Here is a 20,657-nt window from a genome sequence, read left to right on the forward strand (position 1 = left end):
ACTATCTCAATCTACCCTTCCACACCACAGCACAAGTACACTCCAGTCCAATCTTTTGTCCCAACTCTTCAGTTGTAATCCTGGACTCCCCAGGCTTCACATTCAAGAACACACTCCACATCCATCTAACTATTGTCACTTCTGTACATTTGAGCCTATGAATATCCTCTTTACTGTCCAGGTCTCACTTCCATTAAGCATTACACTCCTAACACATGCCACATACAGTGATCCCTTAGTATGGAGTGAGAGCCTCTCAGTGTCAGGAGAGGCAAGAGCTCCCTGCACTTCCTTCAACCATGCTTTATCCTGGCCAGTGAGCTAGCTCCAGCCTCACCCTTAGCACTTAACATATACCCCAATTACAAAACTTTTCCACACACTCAAGAGACACACCAGCAAGATCAGTCCTTTCATATCTGACAATCTCTACATGCTGTCCCCAACCCTCTATGCACATGAAATCAGCATTATCTCACAGTCTACCTGCAGTATCGCTGCATCTCTTATGTACCCATTTATCACAAACACTGCACAAGATGGAGTGGCAAACAACACATGGCCTCATTACCTCTACTTTAACAGTACTGCCATCAGCCCCAGAAATCATCACTTGGTTTATCCTCCTTTACTCTCAGACACTTGTGCCCTATTCTGTCTCTCCACTTTCTGAACTTTTCCTCTGCCTCCCTTGCATTCTCTGCAGTCAACACCAAATCATCAGCATACAACATCTTCCATGGGAGTCCATTTCAGAAGTCACACAAGAGCTTCAACCACCAGAACAAACTATAAGGGGTTCAAGACTGACCCCCGATGCATGCCATCATTCACATAAAACTCATCACTCAAATCTACATTCACTATCACCAGGGTGCAAGCATCTGCATACATAACCATAACCACTCTAACCAGTCACTCCTCGATTTCAAGCTGTCTTTCACCTCCAAGGACTGTGTCAGAGTCTTTCTCCAAATCAGCAAAAACAAAGTGTAGCCCCCTTTTCTTTCCTATAAATTTTTCCTGAAGCTGTCGGACAGTTGATAGGGCATCAGTGGTCCCTTTGCCTGGCATAAACCCAAACTGCATCTCATCAGTATTTGCTCTTTCCCTAATGATCCCTTCTGTGACTCTCCATTATCTTCATTATCTGGTTCAAAATATTTATGCCTCCATAATTTCCTTTTTCCAGGGCATCACTCTTCCCCTTGTACACATTTAAAATCACATTCTTCAGCCAGTCATCTGGGGCAACACACTCATATATAATTGAATTTATCAGATCAGTAACTGATCTGAAATTGTTTTGGAAGGAGGTAAAGAAAGTAAGGCAGTGTGAAAGGGGAAATAGTAGGGGATTGAAAGATAAGAATAATAGATGGTTGGTGGAGAAGAGAGAGAAATTGAGGAGATGGAAGGGGCACTGTGAGGATTTGTTGAATGTAGAGAGTGAGAGCAGTGTGAGTATAAGTGGTTGGGGAATGGCTGGGAGAAGAAGAGATGGGAGGAGGGAGGAAGAGATCAGTAGGGTGAAAGTAGTGGAAGCAATGAAGAAGATCAAGATGGGAAAGGCCCCAGGAATTGATGGAGTTTGTGGTGAAATGCTGAGGCATGGGGGTGAGATTGTTGTGGAGTGGATATGGTTGTTGTGTTGATTGGCTTGTAAAGAGGGAAGGGTTCCAGAGGACTGGAAATCAGGTATAATTGTTCCTTTATACAAAGGAAAAGGGGAGAGAGAAGTATGAGGTAACCATAGGGGTATTTGCCTTCTTAATGTGACTGGAAAAATATATGGTGGAATACTCATTGATAGGGTTAGGCATATGACAGAGGAGCTAGTTGGAGAAGAACAAGGGGGATTTAGGAGGGGAGAAGGGTGTGTAGATCAGATATTTGTTCTAAGATGTTTAGTGGAGAAGTATCTAGAAAAAGGAAAGAAAGTGTATGCTGCCATCATGGACTTGGAGAAAGCTTATGACAGAATAGATAGGCAAGGTATGTGGAAGGTATTAAGAATATATGGAGTGGAGGGGAAATTGTTGAGTGCTGTGAAGAGTATGTATGAAAGAGCTAGGGCTACGGTGCGAGTGGATGGTGAGCTGAGTGAGTTCTTTGATCTCAATGTGGGACTGAAACAGGGTTGTGTGATGTCTCCATGGCTGTTTAATATATACATGGCAAGCTTGAGTTCGAGTACATTTTTCTGTACTCGAGTTCAAGTACGATTACATTACGGTATCACGAATCCAGGTACAGTACAAGTACAAGTACTCCGTTTTATAGCTGAACTCGAGTCCAAGTACGAGTACATTTGTGCTGTACTTGAATCCAAGTACGAGTACATTTTACTGATTTAACCTCAATTGTTTTCAGCAGTTTATTGTGTGAATGTGTATATATATATATATATATATATATATATATATATATATATATATATATATATATATATATCTATATATATATATATATATATGTGTGTGTGTGTGTGTGTGTGTGTGTGTGTGTGTGTGCATGTTGTCCAGGCGGCTGTTTTTCACTTCTTGCAGTTAGTACCAAGGTGCTAACATATTAAAAGCAGCTTATCAGGAGTTAGTGGGCGTGGCTGTACACCACTTGACCTCAGTGACTCACCAACCTAGGCCACCTGGCCTCTCCAAGGACACACCATTGTTACCCTCACCACTTTTATATATCATGGTTGTACTCGAAAGTACTCGTAAAATTGTCAAGTACTGTACTTTGAGTCCGAGTACAAGTACATTATATTGTGTACTTAAGTACGAGTACGAGTCCATGTACTCGGACCCAAGCCTGATACATGGATGGGGTTGTAAAGGAGGTGCAAGGTAGGGCAGTGGATGTGGGGGTGGCTCTAATGATGTGGGTGAGATTTGGAAGATTCCGGTGTTGCTGTTTGCTGATGATACGGTATTGTTGTGTGAAGATGAATGAGAGTTGCAAGGTTTGGTGAATGAGTTTGGGACAGTGTGTAGGAAGAGGAATCTGAAAGTTAATGTAAACAAGAGTAAAGTTATGGTGTTTGAGAGGATTGAAGTCACAGAATGTACAGTGAGGTTGGATGGTGAGGATATGAAGAATGTGAGTGCATTCAAGTACTTGGGTAGTGTAATGAGTAAGGATGGAACTTTGGGGGATGAAGTGCATGAAAGGGTACAGCAGGGAAGGAAGGTTGTTGGTTCACTGAAAGCAGTGATGAGAAATAGAGAGGTGAGTATGGAAGTTAAGAAGTCTATTTATCTATCTATCTATAGCCCAACGCTCTAATCCCGCAAAGGGTGGCTGCGGACAAAACGCCTCCAAGTCACTCTGTCACCCACCATTTGACTACCCTCCCCCCAATGCACCCCCCCCTCCCTCATATACCTCTCTACTCCATCCCTCCACCTCATCCTCGGTCTACCCCTCCCTCTCCCTCCCTCCACCTCACCTACATACACCCTCTTAGTCAGTCTTTCATTCTCCATTCTCTTCATATGTCCAAACCACCTCAGTGTATTTCTCCTAATCTTGTCAACTACATCCACATCTACCCCACAACATTCCTTCACTTCTTCATTCATCAACCTGTCCCTCCATGTCACTCCACATGCTCCTCTCAAGTAACTCATTTCCACTGCTCTCACTCTTGACTTGTTCCCCTCTTGCAAGGTCCACGCCTCACTTCCATATGTCAGGGTAGGGATCACAATACTATCATGTAGTGATATACTCACCTCCCCATTTCTCATCACTGCTTTCAGTGTACCAACAACCTTCCTTCCCTGCTGTACCCTTTCACGCACTTCATCCTCCAAAGTTCCATCCTTACTCATCACACTACCCAAGTACTTGAATGCACTCACATTCTCCATATCCTCACCATCCAACCTCACTGCACACTCTGTGACTTCATTCCTCTCAAACACCATAACTTTACTTTTGTTTCCATTAACTTTCAGATTCCTCCTCCTACACACTGTCCCAAATTCATTCATCAAACCTTGCAACTCCCATTCATCTTCACTCAACAATACTGTATCATCAGCAAACAGCAACACCGGACTCTTCCAAATCTCACCCTCATTCATTAGAGCCACCCCAACATCCACTGCCCTACCTTGCACCTCCTTTACAACCCCATCCATGTATATATTAAACAGCCATGGAGACATCACACAACCCTGTTTCAGTCCCACATTGAGATCAAAGAACTCACTCAGCTCACCATCTACTCGCACCGTAGCCCTAGCTCCCTCGTACATACTCTTCACAGCACTCAACAATTTCCCCTCCACTCCATATATTCTTAATACCTTCCACATACCTTGCCTATCTATTCTGTCATAAGCTTTCTCCAAGTCCATGAAGGCAGCATACACTTTCCTTCCCTTCTCTAGATACTTCTCCACTAAACATCTTAAAACAAATATCTGATCTACACACCCTTTTCCCTTCCTAAATCCCCCTTGTTCTTCTCCAACTAGCTCCTCTGTCATATGCCTAACCCTTTCAAGGAGTATTCTACCATATATATTTTACCAGTCACACTAAGAAGGCAAATACCCCTATGGCTACCACATACTTCTCTCTCCTCTTTTCCTTTGTATAAAGGAACAGTTATACCTGATTTCCAGTCCTCTGGAACCCTTCCCTCTTCCCAAGCCAATCTACACAACTTCCATATCCACTCCACAACAATCTCACCCCCATACCTAAGCATTTCACCACACACTCCATCAATTAAGAAGTCACTGGATGATAATATTGTGATCCCTACCCTGACGTATGGAATCGAGGCATGGACCTTTCAAGAGGGGAACAAGTCAAGAGTGAGAGCAGTGGAAATGAGTTACTTGAGAGGAGCATGTGGAGTGACATGGAGAGACAAGTTGACGAATGAAGAAGTGAAGGAACGTTGTGGGGCGGATGTGGATGTGGTTGACAAGATTAGGAGAAATACACTAAGGTGGTTTGGAGATGTGGAGAGAATGGAGAATGAAAGACTGATTAAGAGGGTGTATGTAGGTGAGATGGAGGGAGGGAGAGAGAGGGGTAGACCGAGGATGAGGTGGAGGGATGGAGTTGAGAGGAATATGAGGGAGGGGGGAGTGAGTTGGGGGGAGGGTAGTCAAATGGTGGGTGACAGAGTGACTTGGAGGCATTTTGTCTCACCCTTTGCAGGATTAGGGCGTCGGGCTATAGATAGATAAATAGATAGTAACTGATCTCATTCCTTTATCTCTTGAGGGCTTCAGCATTTCAGCAGTCAACCCAGCACACCTACTGCCTTCCCTAACTGCATCCTGCTTATTGCCCTGCTCACAGTAGCAGCGTCAATCAAAGGCCAAGGGCTAAACACTGGATTTGCTGACTCCAAACCTTCCATGTTCCAGTCAGATTACTTATTCAGCACCTGGCTATAATGCTCACTCCAGGCATCATTAACATCTTTACTGTCCACCACAATCTTTCCTTCATTATTCTTCACACACTGCTGTCCTGTAATAACCCTGTTTTCCCTCTTCATCTGATTTTCCACCTTAATGATTATATGATTATGATGACTATAGTGTTGTGACTGGATATGTCCATATGCATTAAATATTAAAGAAGCATTTTAAAGAAGTTAGTGACAGAATGAGATAAGTTAATGTTGGGTGCATTAACTCCGACCTTTAACTACACATCCTAAGCCCCCAGTATTGAACAGTGATGTGTTTTTTATGTGAAAATTGTTCCTATGCTGACTATCAGATTTTTTGTGAAAATATGTCACATGAAAGTGTGTTGAATGGAGTGTTACTCTATACTGTATATTAGAACATATAATGCAGCCTGCCAGTACTGTAGGTACTTACTCTACTGTATTTAAAACCTACCTTGAGACTTGTTTCTGCACTTCAGGTGACATGTATCAGGGAGGGATACCGAAGTGTGCCTCTCAAAAACAGCTACTCAGAGGATATAGAGCTGGCCTCCCTTTTTATTCATCTCAGGATTACTGATATGGTAAGAACAATACTAGTAAGTTTGACACCTCTTATTCATTTCAGGCAACTCTCTTACTCTTTCTTATCATTGTACATTGTCTCTCGCAAATTTAATATACAGTACTGTATGTCTTGTCAGTAAAACTGGTTATAGAATAACATCAGCTATCCTTAACTTGACATACCTTGGAGCTTTTTGTTCATTAAAAGCCTCTGTATTGTCTAATTTTTTTTAAATTGTATTATTTTCATTTGTGTCTGGGATATGTAGCATACCTGGTAGGTAAAAGGCTGTGTCTGTCTATCCATCTGTCTGGTTCCCACGTGGATATCCATACAGCATTTTGAGTTAGAGAGGAATGCTGTATTTAATACGGTAGTAATAGTTACATACAGCTCAAAAGTCATATCTTTGGGTGATCATCCACTAGTGACCGGCAACTTTTACATTATTTTGATGATTGTGAGTTATGAAATGTGCAAGTGTTTACTCTGTATAATCCATGAGGATGGCTGAAGGTTAAAAGACTTAGACCATCTACTCTGCATCCTCATTAATTTAATCATAAATACTGTCTTGCTGTTTTTTTGTATAATACCAGGCAATGATTGACCATTTGTTGAGAAAAAAATGATGTTGGATAACTTACAGCTCATTAAGTGTTAACTTCTTTTCTGTGTATACTGTAATTGTTTTCTTTAGACTCCTAAGGGTTTAAGCATCAGTCCGAGTGATGTTTATGTACTCAAGACCTTACAAGATGTTCCTGGATCTTTTAGATCATTTCATACTATCAGAGTTGTAGTCCAGTCACCTACCTGTATACAATTTGGTTAACAGTAGCCTAGTCTCAAGCCCATAAATCTTGCAGGACGCAATGTGGGACTGGTGTAAGTTAACAGCAGTAGGCTGTAGCACGAGTTGAGCAGGGTGGTACTCCCAAGGTGGATGGAAAGCTGATGACAGGGAGAGCTAGAGTTCCTTTTTCATCAACCCATGGGACTACCTCCTGACCATCCCCCTTTGCTGAAATTTTTCAGTGTTTCAGTAACACAGAGAGTAGGCCAGCATGCCCTCCAATACAAGTTCCTCCAACTGTCAACACCAGACTACATGCACATTACACACTTCACTTACTATTCAAAATTTTACAAAAATATTGGCATTTTCTTCAGAATTCCTTGAGTTGATCACCCAGAATAATTTTTTCAGTCATGTGAGTGATCCAGCTCATGTCTTGGGACATATCCGTGACTTGATCATGTCCCTGGTTGTAGGCATGTATCTGATGTGGAGGTTGACTCAGCTGACCCCCTCATCTCTGACCATGTTCTGATCACTTTTAGTTTTGATATCCTGAAATCCTCTTTCTGTAAAAAGGTCATTAGGTTCTGATTTTACAAGAATTTTGACCACCATTTGATGTGTTTTGAAATTGATCAGTGTTTAAACTATGTTGATTTTTCATATCTATCTTCTGATGATTTGGTTGATATATATAACAATGAGCTAAGGTCAGTTTTGACCGTTGTTGTCCTGAGGTAGTAAAAACAATCATTGTACGTGATAATTTTCCTTGGTATGGTCTATTCATTCATTCTTTGCATAGACAACTTAGAAAGGCAGAATGTGAGTGGCTCTTGCAACGGACTGAACTAATTTGTTTGTGTCATGTTTTTGTGAGAAGAGCAGTTGTTCACACTGTAAAAACCCAAAAGGCAAGGTATTATCAAAATAAAGTTGATTCATGTGGTGGTGATAAAAGGAAACGGTCAGCAGTTGTGAACAATTTAGTTGGTTGGAGGATTGTAATTGTTAAGCCAACTTCTGTAACTGATGCCCAGTAAGCTTCTGATTTTGCTTCATTTTTTACAAGTAAGATATTTTGGATAACAAATTATGTAGACAGCAGTTCTCATGAAGTGTACTCAGTTGACTTTCAATCACAGTGCACAGGGGATCATTTGCTTTCAGCATTTCATCCACTGGATGAAAACAAAGTCAAATGTTACATCAAAGAACTTAACAAAACATTTTGACCACTCAGTCCACGTAACTTGTCACACCTGCCTGATGTGTACGAGCATGCAGCAAACTCTCTATGCAACATAATAAATAGATGCTTCTTAGAAAGTAATTTTGTGCAGTCTGAGAAATGTGCTTTGCTTAGGCTCCCAATCAAGAAACCTGGCCTTGATGTTGAGAGCATGACAAAATTATCGTCCTATCTCTAACCTGTCTTTCTCATCTAAGATTATTGAGCGGGCCATATTTGATCAACTCTTACCACTACTGGAACATAACAGAGTTGTTTCTCTTGTTCAGTCAGCATACAGAAAGTACCACCCAACTGAAACTGCATTAACAAGGATTCATAGTAGAGATGTGCCAATGCCAAGATGTTGGTCGATACCGATACTTACTTTTCAGCCAGTACCCATACGGATACTCTAATACTAACAAATGGCCGATACTTTGCCAATACCGATACCAATACTGATACTTTTTTTTTTTTATTACCCTGTGTTTAATCTGTAACTTCTGGAAGCTTATATTTTAAAAGTATACAATTACTTGTATTTTAATATTAGAAATAGGGGAACCTGGAAGTAACTGTAGGTCTATAATTGCATGGTATTGACAGTAAAAAAAAAAAAAGAAAAAAAAAAAAGAAAAAGAAAAAAAAAAGTCATAGACTCATAGAGTTGAATTTGAAATAATATATGTAGTTTGTGAACTTTTACCCAGCATCCACCTGTTTGTTGAGCACGTGGAGAGTAGCGACCCTAAGAGTGCAACTTCTCATGCCATGCAGAGCTGAGGTCAGTAACTCAGTATCCATGATCTTAATTAGTTGACTCAGTTCTCAAGTACCAAGTGGCAATTATGACCTTAAGAAGTCGGAATAATAAAATGTTTTGCTAGGTTGATAATCTGCTTGTGTGAATAATAAATAAAAGGCAAAGAAAAGTACAGGTCTCCCTCGTTATACGATGTTTCATTTTACGATCTTTCGCATTTATGATCGTTCTTTTTTAGTACCAATCATTTGTTTTACGATTGAGCTCCTCTGCATTTACGATTGGTAATGTGGAGAAATCCCCTGCTCCTTCTATACCTCCATGCTGCTCACAGGCAAATCACCTGAGAGTTGCGTGCCATACCCACCCCATGCACACAGTTTCCCGTGCTTCCGCTAGCCAAGCATCACTGGTTCCGAGACAGTTCACTGTCAAGTCAATTCAGCATCAGGCAATTTGCCTTCAAAACATGGACGATTCCCCGCCATTCTATAAATATACTTATTATTAATTAATCAATACTTTAATAACTATATTTCAAGGGGATCCATCAAAGTCTATGTTCAGTAGTTTAGGCTTTGGATATTATATATTAGTTGCACCTTTAGTCAATAATTAACTTGTTTCTTCCTCGCTGTAGTCACCTTTGAATTATATTCTAGCGTCATCCATAGCTGTCTTCATTAATGACGGCGAATTATCTTGTTATTTTTGTAATGGCGAATTGTCCTGAAACTGCATCACTGCCTAGTCTCACCCATGCACTTGTTCAGCTCACAAACTCCGTGCATCTGTGTGCGTCAGTGCCCAGGATATTACTGTCTTTCCTGTTCTTTATGCTGTGCCATATTTCATGTTGTTGTTTATGCTATTTCATGTCTTTATGTTTGTAAATGTACATTCGTATGTGATTTAGATGCACTACAGTACATAAAGCATCGTTATTATTGCATATTAGGTCACTTGTATGGGTGTTGGGTTTCTTATATACGAGTCCAGGAACGCATCCCTGATTTTCCCATTAAACCTCAAGTGTGCTATACAATATTTTGGTATACGATTGCATTTCTAGGAACGCCTACTGATCGTAAAGTGGGGGAGACCTGTATTGGAGTATCGGCCATATTTTTACCTTGCCGATACCGATACTGATACTACAAAAATAGGCTGATACTGCCGATATTGATACCAATACCGATACTATCGGCATATCCCTAATTCATAGTGACTTGGTGACAAACACCTGTGGTGGGATGTCCTTTCTCCTAGTTCTGTTGGATCTGTTTGCAGCTTTTGATACAGTAGATCATAAACTATTGTTGGATGATCTGTCTTTTTGTGACATTTGCCAAGGATGAGATGGAGGGATGGAGTGGAGAGTTATATGAGAGAGGGGTGTGTGAGCTGGGAGCAGGGCAGTGAAATGGTGGGGGACAGGGGGACATGGAGGTGTTTTGTTTGTGGACACCCCTTACGAGATTAAGGCATCTGGCAATAGATAGATAGATAGATAGTAACAGTGCTTTTTTGTTCCTTAAGTCGTATCTGTCAGACAGATCTCAGAGAGTAGTTGTTGAATATGCTAGCTCAGATTCTGCTCCCCATCTGTTTGGAGTCCCACGAGGATCAGTTTGGAGTCCAATTCTAGGTACAGTCTACTCGAGTAGTTTATTGTCTTTACATGATGCTCACAACGTGTCCTATCATTTTTATGCTGATGACACTCAGCTGTATGTTACGATGTCATATATCAATGATACGAAGACTAAGCTTGAATCTTTAATGTCTGATATTAAGATTTGGATGGCAAGGAAGAAACTTCAGCTGAATGATGGTAAAACAGAGATGATCATCATTTGAGGAAACAGAAACGATGATGACACTGATAATGCCCTGGCATTGAACATTGGTGTGTCACAGTTTCATCCAGTCAGTTCTGTTCAAAATATGGGCATTTACTTTAATTCGAGTTATATTACAAAGAACATATAGTATTAATCAAGTTGTTAGAGGGTGTAACTAGCATATCAGAAATCTGTACTCTGTGAGAAAATTCTTGAATAGACATTGCCTCTTAGCATCGGTCCTTGCAGTGGCCTTGTCTCATGTCAATTACTGTAATTCACTGTGGATTGGTCTTCCAAACAATATACTAACAAAGTTCAGTCTGTGTTGAACAGGGCAGCACTGCTTATCTTTGGTCTCACCCCGAGAACCTCAACTACCCAGTTCCTAATTGAGCTGCAGTGGTTACCAGTAAAGGCTAGAATTGAATTTAAACTGTGTCTAATTACATTCAAGGTTCTTAAGTGTGGTGAATTGAATTATCCTGCTGAATTGTTGAAATTCCTATCAGCATGCCCAGGCATGGTGAAGATGATTCCTTGTGTCTTGACAAGTCTGGAGCCATTCGCCAGTCATCATTCTCTGATTGTTCTTATGTGTATAGAGCCCCTAGGTTATATAATAGATTGCCGTTGTCCGTGAGACAATTCTCTTCTGTTGAATCTTTTAAGAGACAGTTGAAAGCCTTTCTCTTTTCAAAATGCAACAACCTGGAGACAGGACTGATGATTACAGGGTTTAATTTTTGCCACTTTCACCTTTTTTTACTGATAAAGTTTGTATTGTATATGAGAGATGTTGCATTTCTTGTAATTATAAAAATAATGTATATGTGTGTCAGACAAAAGTGAATTCCCAATGGAAGAACTGATTCTTTTGAGAAACAAAAGATCAGATTGTCCATCCATCATCTAATCCTACATTGCCCCATGAGGAGCATAGGAGCCCGGGGCTAGGCAAGGTGGTCCTGACATTTCAGATGAGAGTGACTAGTGGCATTATGTGAGCAGTAAACCCCAACCACCCCTTGGATATAAACCTTCACTGGCTCAATCCAATTGGAGCACCTAAACCCCTTAAGTCCACAATTATTTCAGGCAGGGTACCTTCCACAACTGCAATTTGGAGGTGTTTTGGCTAATTTCACCAAGGGCAAATTGATTGTATTCTGGCCAAAGAGGAAGAATTTACACACCTGACAACACAATCCACACCCCTGTAGGCCTAATGGTTACCGCACAATCACGCGTCAAATTTTTAAAAAGTTTTTAATCGTTACTCCTCTAAAACAATCGAAAACGTGAAAATTTTGATAACTACATATTTTCTTACTGAAACGGGTAATTTCAAAGTGTTTTGTCACACCAACCATGAAAACAGGTGTATGTAGGTGTGGGGAGATTACTAGGCTGTGGGGAGGTAAAGTAGGCAGTGGAGAGTAGTCTTATAGGTATGGGGGTTGGAAATAACCAGCTTTTTGCATGAAAAGAAAGCACTTCAGTGTGTTCTGTAACATCTTCCATGAAAACATGTGTGTATGTAAGTGTGGGGTGATAACTAGTGTGGGGAGTAGGCCTCCATGGTGTTGGTGGTATGTGGGGAGAAAAATTTCGGCAAAAAACAAATTCTCTTGTGGAAACCCTCCATTTCAATGGGATTTGTCATACCTACCATGAAAACAGGTGTGTATGTATGTGTGGGAAGATAAAACAGGTGTGGGGAGTAGCCCTACAAGGCCTCAAAGTCATTCAAAAATTAACACAGACATATATAAATGTTTATAACCATCAAGGACATCAAAATAAAGTTGAATATTGCTATAGATCCATGCATATGGAAGGGGAAAAAAAAGAAAGCAATAATTTCTTTCCGATTTCTCCTTTTACTGTCCTAACTTATTACACTTATTTATCACACTGATCACATTTTTCACACTTATCATTACAATTATCACATTATCATTACACTTTATCACACTTATTATTACAATTTTGACAGCAACCAAATTCTCTTGTGAAAACTCTCCATTTCAATGAAAGTTGTCATATCAACCATAAAAATAGGTGTGTTTGTAGGTGTGGGGAGATAAAACAAGTGCGGGGAGTTACATTGCGTGTTCGGGATGCGATGTTTTCGAGAAAATAGTCGTATACAAAATTTGGAACGAAAGTAATAACTATAAGCAGCCTCAAACTATTGGGTTGAAAAGAATTAGCACAAAAAGTATGCAGTGCACTGAATCATGAGTTACTGTATTTGTTATAAGCAGTGACTCCCTAACTAACTAACTAACTAACTAACTAACTAACAAACAGGCAGATAAGTTGACCACGAAGGGCTGGTGGTTGGGTTTACCCAGAGTAAATGTTTGCTCGGAGACGGAGACTAATCACAGGTACTAATCTGGACAGATTGTCGGGAGAATGAAAAAAATAATAATAATAAGATGCGTAGTATACAGTACAACATACAGCATTCACCAACTATGTACGTGCAGAAACTGATAGGAACGATGTGAGAAGTGAACAAAGTGAGGTGTAATTATTTGTAAATAAGGGAAGAAGTAGAAATAATACCTAACAGGTATGTAATCAGGCCTGATACCTCTTGGGGGTCTGTAGAGGGTTGGAAGGGTAGTGAGGGACAAGGAGGGAGGGAGAGGATGGGGTTCAGGTGGGACACACGGATGGCAGGGTGGGAGGAGGGGCGAGAGTGGGTGGGAAGGGATACAGGTGGTGGTGGGAGGCGAGATACAGGTACCTGGAGGGATGGGAGAGTGATGGGGGACAAGGAGGGAGTGAGGGAGTGGAGTAGAGGGTGGCATGGAGGTGGCCCGGGGGGGTTGCCCCTCCATCGCCTGGGTTGGTCCAATCCCCCTTCACGCCACCTCAGGGGTGAGTTCTCATTGGCCTGAAGCCACGTATGTCATAATCGGTGCGGAGGAAGCACTCCGCAGTTTTTTACAGGCTCTGCTCAATTGATGCGGTTAGGCTTTTAGGGCTTAATTACCCACCAAACCACCAGGTGCCATAATTTGGTTATATGGTTACCACCCAGCCTAGCAAATGGTTTCCTGGTGTACAGGAAACCATTTGGCTTGTCACTCAGTGTAGAGTCACCACAGGCAGATGGAATAGGAAAGATTGTTATTATTATTATTATTATTATTACTATTATATTGTACTATCTAGCCTTGGAGTCTTGGGGGGGGTACCATCAAAGACCCCACCATCTGCCCCTCTCATGGTGATGGCCCAGCGAGATGCCTGGAACTACTGTCTGACTCACTTCTTCATTTCTGCAACATTTGCTGCCTTTTCTCTAACTTTCAGAACATCTGTTGAGCCCTACCTCTCGTCCTCTGAACCTCACCTTCTCTTCCTAACTGAGGTGACTGATAGCAAACCCTTCTCTGTATCATTCTACTTTCTCTTTACTCATTTCAAAGCCAAAGGTGGCTGTTGTGTATGTTTATGCAATGGCATATCGTGCTCTTGGGTTCCTGAACTTTAATCTTTTTAATTCTCTACTCTTTGGCTCGGCTTTCATGTCATTCTTTTGACTAAATATATCTGTGCTGTTTACTTGTTCCCTGATTCAGCTGACTCTGAAAAATTCTTTGACTATCTTACTTAAGGGATGCAACACATCCTGTCCATTTCTTCTTTCTCTGAAATCCCCATTCTAGGAGATTTCAGTTTTCACCACCACCTTTGGCTTTCCTCTCCTTTCACTGATCCACCTGGTGACCAAGCCTACATCTTTTCTATCCTTAATGACCTAGAGCAGCTTGTACAGCACCCTACCCATATCCCTGATGTCCTTAGAGAGAGTTCCTACATACTTGACCTCATCCGTACAACTAATCCTTCTGCTTATGCTTGTAATGTTTCCTCTCCATTGGGTTCCTCCGATCACAACAGTCGGTAGAGAGGTGGCCTGCAGTCCTACCAGACCCAGGTTCAAATACCCGCTGGGGCAGGGAACAGTTTAAGGATTTGAATTTCACTAAATCAGGCTTTACAGATGTACCAGAAGACCCGCCGACATGTCGTAAAAATACCCCAGCTAATACCACTACACCAGTCCTGTATGGGACAGCCCTTGCATGTATTCAGTATGGACGGTGGATGTTAGTGCTGAAGTGGTGACATGCAGAGGTGAATGGCATATAGAAGGACTACTGGGCATTGGTAGCAGGCTGTGAAGCCTATTGCCAGAGTCGGGGGGGGGGGGATCACTCCAGAAAGGCCTGTGGACCCTCCAAAGAAGCATTGGTTATGGCACTTTGGAGCTGCTGATTGGGAGACCCTCAGGCAGTACTTTGATTTTCCCTAGAATGATTATTGCATCCATGGCTGAGAGCCATCTGAGTGTGTCTTGCGCATTACAGAGGTTATTCTCTTGGGCATGGAAGCATACATTCCTTTCTCATATCCATTGACTAATGCAAAAAAAACCTTGGTTTAATCATGCTTGTTCTAATGCTGTCCACAACAAGGAGGAGGCCTACAAAAGGTACCAAAGCCAACCCACTCATGAACCTCATCTCTTTTATGTTTCTGCCTGGAATTGTGCTAAGTCAGTTTTCCACTCTTGCTAAAAATAATTTCATTTGTACTAAATGCTCTGAACTCTCTAGCTTGAATTCTTCCCGCTCCACACACCTTGGTAACAAATTTCCAAACAACTTTGCCTCATCATCCTTTCCTCCCCATTTCCACCCTGATGGCTCTGTAGCTATTTCTTGTACTGATAAAATAGAACTCATTGCTTAGACTTTCTTCTCCAGTTCCACCTTAGATGATTCCAGTGCTGTTCGTCCATCACTTCTCCCCCACTGACTTACTCATGGCTGACATTAAAATGTCTTCAGTTGATGTATTTTCTGCCATCACTGGCCTCAATAATACTAACAAGTCATACAGGCCTGATGGGGTCCCTCCTGTTTTCCTCAAGAACTGTGCTTCTTTGCTTACACCCTGCCTAGGTAAACTCTTTTGTCTTTGTCTGTCAACTTGCACCTTTCCTTCTTGCTGGAAGTTTGATCTTGTTCAGCCTGTCCCAAAGAAGGGTGGCCATTCCCATCCCTCTAACTATCGCCCAATCACTTTAACATCCTGTGTTTCAAAAGTGTTTGAGTCTATTCTTTAAAAAAATTTTAAGCATCTTTCCTATTAAAACCTTCTTTCTGATTGTCAGCATTGGTTCTGCCAGGGATGTTCCTCTGGCAATCTTATCACCTACCTTTCAAATTCCTGGTCATCCTTCTTTTGGGACTTTGGTGAAAGCTTTGCCATTGCTCTTGACATCTCAAGATCGAGTCTGGCGTAAATCTTTAATTTCCAAACTGCCCTTTAACGATGTCTGTCCTTCTATCTGTGCCTTCATCTCTAGCTTCACTTTTGGTCGTTTTGTAGCTGCTATTATTGATGGCCACCATTCTTCTCCTAGAGCTATCAATAATGGTGTTCCTCAAGGCTCTGTCCTATCACCAGCTCTCTTCCTTTCATTCATCAATGACCTAAGCTCTACATCTAACCCTATTCATTCATACGCTGATGACTCCACTCTTCACCTTTCCATTCACTTCCCTCAGCATCCACCTCAGCAGTTACTTCAACAAACAAGGGATGAGGTTATAGCACACATAATGTTTGACTTGGCTCATATCTCTGATTGGGATAAAAATAATGTTCTTGTTTGTAATGCATCAAAAACTCAGTTCTTACATGTATCAACCCAACAAAATCTTCAGCAGGAGCACCCTCTAATTTTTAACAATATCCAGCTCAGTCCTACATCATCCTTAACCCAAGAAGATCTATTGCAGGCAGTCGGCTGCAGCCATATTTTTTGTGTCGGGACCTGTTGCAGGCAATCATAGAATGGCTATCATAAACCCTCAAGTGGAAGCCCCACCTCTTTGATGATGTAAATGGTTCCTAGCCAATGGAAACTAAGAGATTGGGTTGTGGGAGGCATGATCCAGCCCTCTCCTCAGGTGTGGGGAGGGGATCCCCCCTCATGCCGTCTCTCCACCCTCTCCCCCATTGGATCCTGCCCTCTGTGTCCCCTCCGATCCAAACTACCCCCCATACCTCCTCTAGACTGTATCGGTTGTGTGTGGCAAGTATATTCCCTCCCTTTCCCCCCCTCCCTCCTGATGCCCCTCCCACATTTCCTTCACCTCCCTCTTCCCCCTTATGACATCCCATTCTCGCTCATAGTGGGTGTGGCTTTTTTTTATTTTTGACGATTGACAATGTGGTAACCATTAGACATATGAGAGTTAAATATATATTTTTGATGTGTAAAGTCAAGCACTTCAGATCAGTAAGATCCAAAAAGCTTTGGTGCAATTTTTTTTTCCTCTCTCTGCAAGCAAGGGGTAACAATTTTTGACGTTCTTTGATGGTCGATAGTGCAGTAACCATTAAACATATGAGAGTGAAAAATACATTTTCTGTTGTGTGAAATGAAGCTCTTGAAATCCGTAAGACCAAAATTAACCTTGGTGGAAGTTGAAAAATTGGACCGTGAATGAGGTCGTGGGGCCAGACAGGGTGGGAGAATTGTGGCCTTTAGGGGTTAAACACTCTTGGGGTTTCATTCTCTTGGGGTTTATCTTGAAAAGAACATATTATCTCTCTTGTAAAATCTGTTTCCAAGAGATTGGGTGTGCTAAGCTGACTCTGTGCCTTCCTTACCACTGCACTTTATATAGAGGTTAATTTGCCCCTGTGTAGAGTACAACTGTCATGTGTGGGGAGGCTCCCCATATACAGCTCTTCTCAGCAAGGTGGAGTCAGAGGCTTTCGTCTCATTCACTCTCCTTCTCTTACTTGCTTCCGTCAACCTCTGTCTTTTCGCTGCACTGTTGCATCTTTATTTCTTTTCTCTCGCCACTTCAATGGTCACTGCTCCTCTGAACTGTCTGCTTGCATCCCACCACCACCGCAGCGGGCACATAGCACCCGTCTAGCAACAAGTGCTCATACCTTTTCTGTCCAACTTTCAAATGCAAGAGTTAACTGTTACCCCCAGTCCTTCATGTATGCAACTGGTCAACTCTGGAAGTGTCTCCTTCTATCTGTATTTCCTACTGCCAATGATCTCCATGCTTTCAGACGCAGTGTGTCCAGGCATTTCGAAATGAACAAATCTGATTGTGGCTCTTATGTCATCTTGTTTTTGTTTTTTCATAGAGGGAACAATTTGCAGGCTCCTGACCTTTGGTTCCTTCTTCCTTGCGTTAAAAAAAAAAAAAAAAAAAAAAAGTAATGGCCTTGTTAACAAGTGCTTGCAACGATATCAAGGTAATTTAAGTTTGATCATTCTTTTATTGTATTTTTTATTCTATGGGGTCTTATATTAAAATTCCTGACAGCTCCAGAGGTGTCAGTTATGGACCAAAATACATAAATATCATATTTAGGATTTTCTGTTACTTTACAATGTTTTTTATTCTTTTCAATCAACGGCCATACCACGTTGAGTACACCGCTTCCCGTCCGATTGCGAAGTTAAGCAACGTTGGGTCTGGTTAGTACTTGGATGGGTGACCGCCTGGGAACACCAGATGCTGTTGGCATCCCTACGTGTCAAGTGGGGTTGGTGGAGGATTAGTGCCCCTCCCTGTAAAACAATTAACTCTAAGCCCTTGGCCACCCCGTTTGGGATACATGGCGTCTGGCAATGGATGGATGGATTTTACATAAAAAAAAAGTAAAAAAAAGTAAAACTATAAATTGAACACTTAAATACAGTTTAAAGACAGTGAAAAATTATATGACTGACATAAGCATAGCAAAAAGAAGTGTTTGGTGGTGGTGGGGGGGGCAAAAACCTCATGTAAGAGCAAATATCTGTACTGATTCATGGAAAGTACAAGTTTACTTGTGGCTGTACAGTTTAAATATTTGTTTCTGATATACAGTAGAGCTCAGATAATCCATACTAATTGGGGGAGTTAGCCAGTCCATATTCACCAGTTTTCCATATAAACTGTGTTGCAGAGGAAGGAAAACACACCAGGTGACTGTGGGCCTTACTAACAAAGACTTGAACAGTCCAAAGTACATAAATGTGCATTTTTTTTTTCAACTGCATATAGGTTTACTGTAATGCACAATAAGCACCAGTCTTAATTCTTTATTAAATTTACAATGCTGACATTGGATAAATTGTTAAAACAGCAGTTTTGTACAGGTGACTACTCTGAGATGTAGTGAGATTCAGCAATAGGCATGATTCATCCCAAGGTTTGTGGTGTGCACATAGTTACTATATTGATAACTTCTTCACTCTGAGTGTTGCAAGTGCAATATGTAACGCAGGTCTCCCTTATTTAACAATTGGGTTATGTTGCCGGAAAACCATTCATACAGTGATTATTTGTAAGTTGAACACGTAACACGGGTTCAGTGGATGTATGTTTGTGAAAATGGTCAACCACACAATGGCTATCTGTCTATCTGTTGCTAGGTGCCATAATCCCGTACGGGGTGGCCATTTGACTCTGAGTTATTTGTTTTACAGGGAGGGGCACTAACCCTCCACCAACCCACTTGACACGTAGGGAGCACGTATGGTTTGGTTATATGGTTACCACCCAGCGTTGTAAATGGTTTCATGGCTTACAGGAAACCAGTTGGCTTGTCACTCAATGTAAAGCCACCTGTAATGGAAAGAAAAGCATTAAGTAGTGACAGGAAAGATAGGAGAAATAGGAAGAGAGGAGGGCAGGCACAGAAAAAGAATGATAAAGGCTAAGGAAGAAGTAGGCAGCACTACATCAAGTGAGTGGATGATGGTCGCCACCACCTACCACACAATGCAAATATAAAAATAAGTTTCCAGCTCACCTGAACTGGTTTTTTGACTAGTCTGGGTTATTGTCATGTGTCCCACAGAGGCTTGGGGACAACTAGTATTTCAGGGTACCTGTTGTCCTCAAGAGCAGGTAGATCAGGCAAGAAATGGTGAGAGGGAAAGGTAGCAGGAGAATGAATGGTTGAGATTATAGAGGAGACACATAACTGTGAGAAATGGAGCACAGAGGGTTGGTGTGAGAGGCCAGACCTGTGCAGATGACTCAGAACAATGTTCAGTGCAGATACACCACCAGCAGTCTTGGAACCAGACAGATGAGTGTAGACTTGAGTGTCCGTAACTGCCGAGCCTTCATAGTGGATCGAACCAGACAGATGAGTGTAGACTTGAGTGTCCGTAACTGCTGAGCCTTCATAGTGGATCAAACCAGACAGATGAGTGTAGACTTGAGTGTCCATAACTGCCGAGCCTTCATAGTGGATCATATCAGTCAGATGTGAAAATGGCAACTGTAAATTTTAAACTGGTGCTAGATTCTCAAGATTGTATGAGCAGATGATCAAAAAATGGTTGATGGAAAATGAAAGAGACCTGCTAAGACTTTCTGTGATGTATGTTGTGCACTTTAGGAAAACCATAGCCATATAATGAAAACGATGTACAGTACTGTGATCTAAACTGTCCGAGCATTTGTTAACTGGCTATGCTTCTGTCTAGAGCATATGGATGTGCATTCATGACTGTACAATAATCCCTTGGTTTTTGTGCACTTGGTTATAGCAGTTTTTGTTATCACTGCTAGATCAAAATCTGCATTCCTGCCATTATCGCACATTTTGGGGGGCTAAAGGACTTGTTACCGTGCACTATCTTACTTCTACGATGGAACACATTCTGTCCATTTCTCCTTTCTCTGAAATCTCCATTCTTGGAGATTTCAATGTTCACCACCACCTTTGGCTCTCCTCTTCTTTCACGGATCCACCTGGTGAACAAGCCTACATCTTTTCTATCCTTAATGACCTAGAGCAGCTTGTACAGCACCCTACCCGTATCCCTGACCGCCTTGGAGAGAGCTCCAACATACTTGACCTCTTCCTCACAACTAATCCTTCTGCTTACTCTGTTAATCTTTTCTCTCCGTTGGGCTCCTCCGATCACAACCTTATTACCTTAACCTGT

General features: G+C 41.6%; 1 protein-coding gene and 1 non-coding gene across 2 annotated transcripts in view; both read left to right on the forward strand.

Annotated features, from left to right (window-relative positions):
* Positions 1-20,657, forward strand: part of sl (small wing phospholipase C gamma 1) — a gene marked incomplete at its 3' end in the record, with an annotated part of 811,582 nt that overhangs the window by 742,784 nt on the left and 48,141 nt on the right. The window contains exon 25 of the mRNA XM_080275567.1: positions 5,908-6,012. Within this exon, the coding sequence (XP_080131693.1) occupies positions 5,908-6,012 (105 nt within the window). The remainder of the gene's footprint in view (positions 1-5,907; positions 6,013-20,657) is intronic.
* LOC145404145 (5S ribosomal RNA) lies at positions 18,117-18,234 on the forward strand. The gene has a single exon (XR_013898114.1). It is a non-coding gene; the product is annotated as a 5S ribosomal RNA (ribosomal RNA).

The sequence above is a fragment of the Coenobita brevimanus genome, chromosome 62 (assembly GCF_032717465.1).
Source record: "Coenobita brevimanus isolate Jiangsu-jjx chromosome 62, ASM3271746v2, whole genome shotgun sequence".
In the NCBI taxonomy this organism is placed as follows: Eukaryota; Metazoa; Arthropoda; class Malacostraca; order Decapoda; family Coenobitidae; genus Coenobita; species Coenobita brevimanus.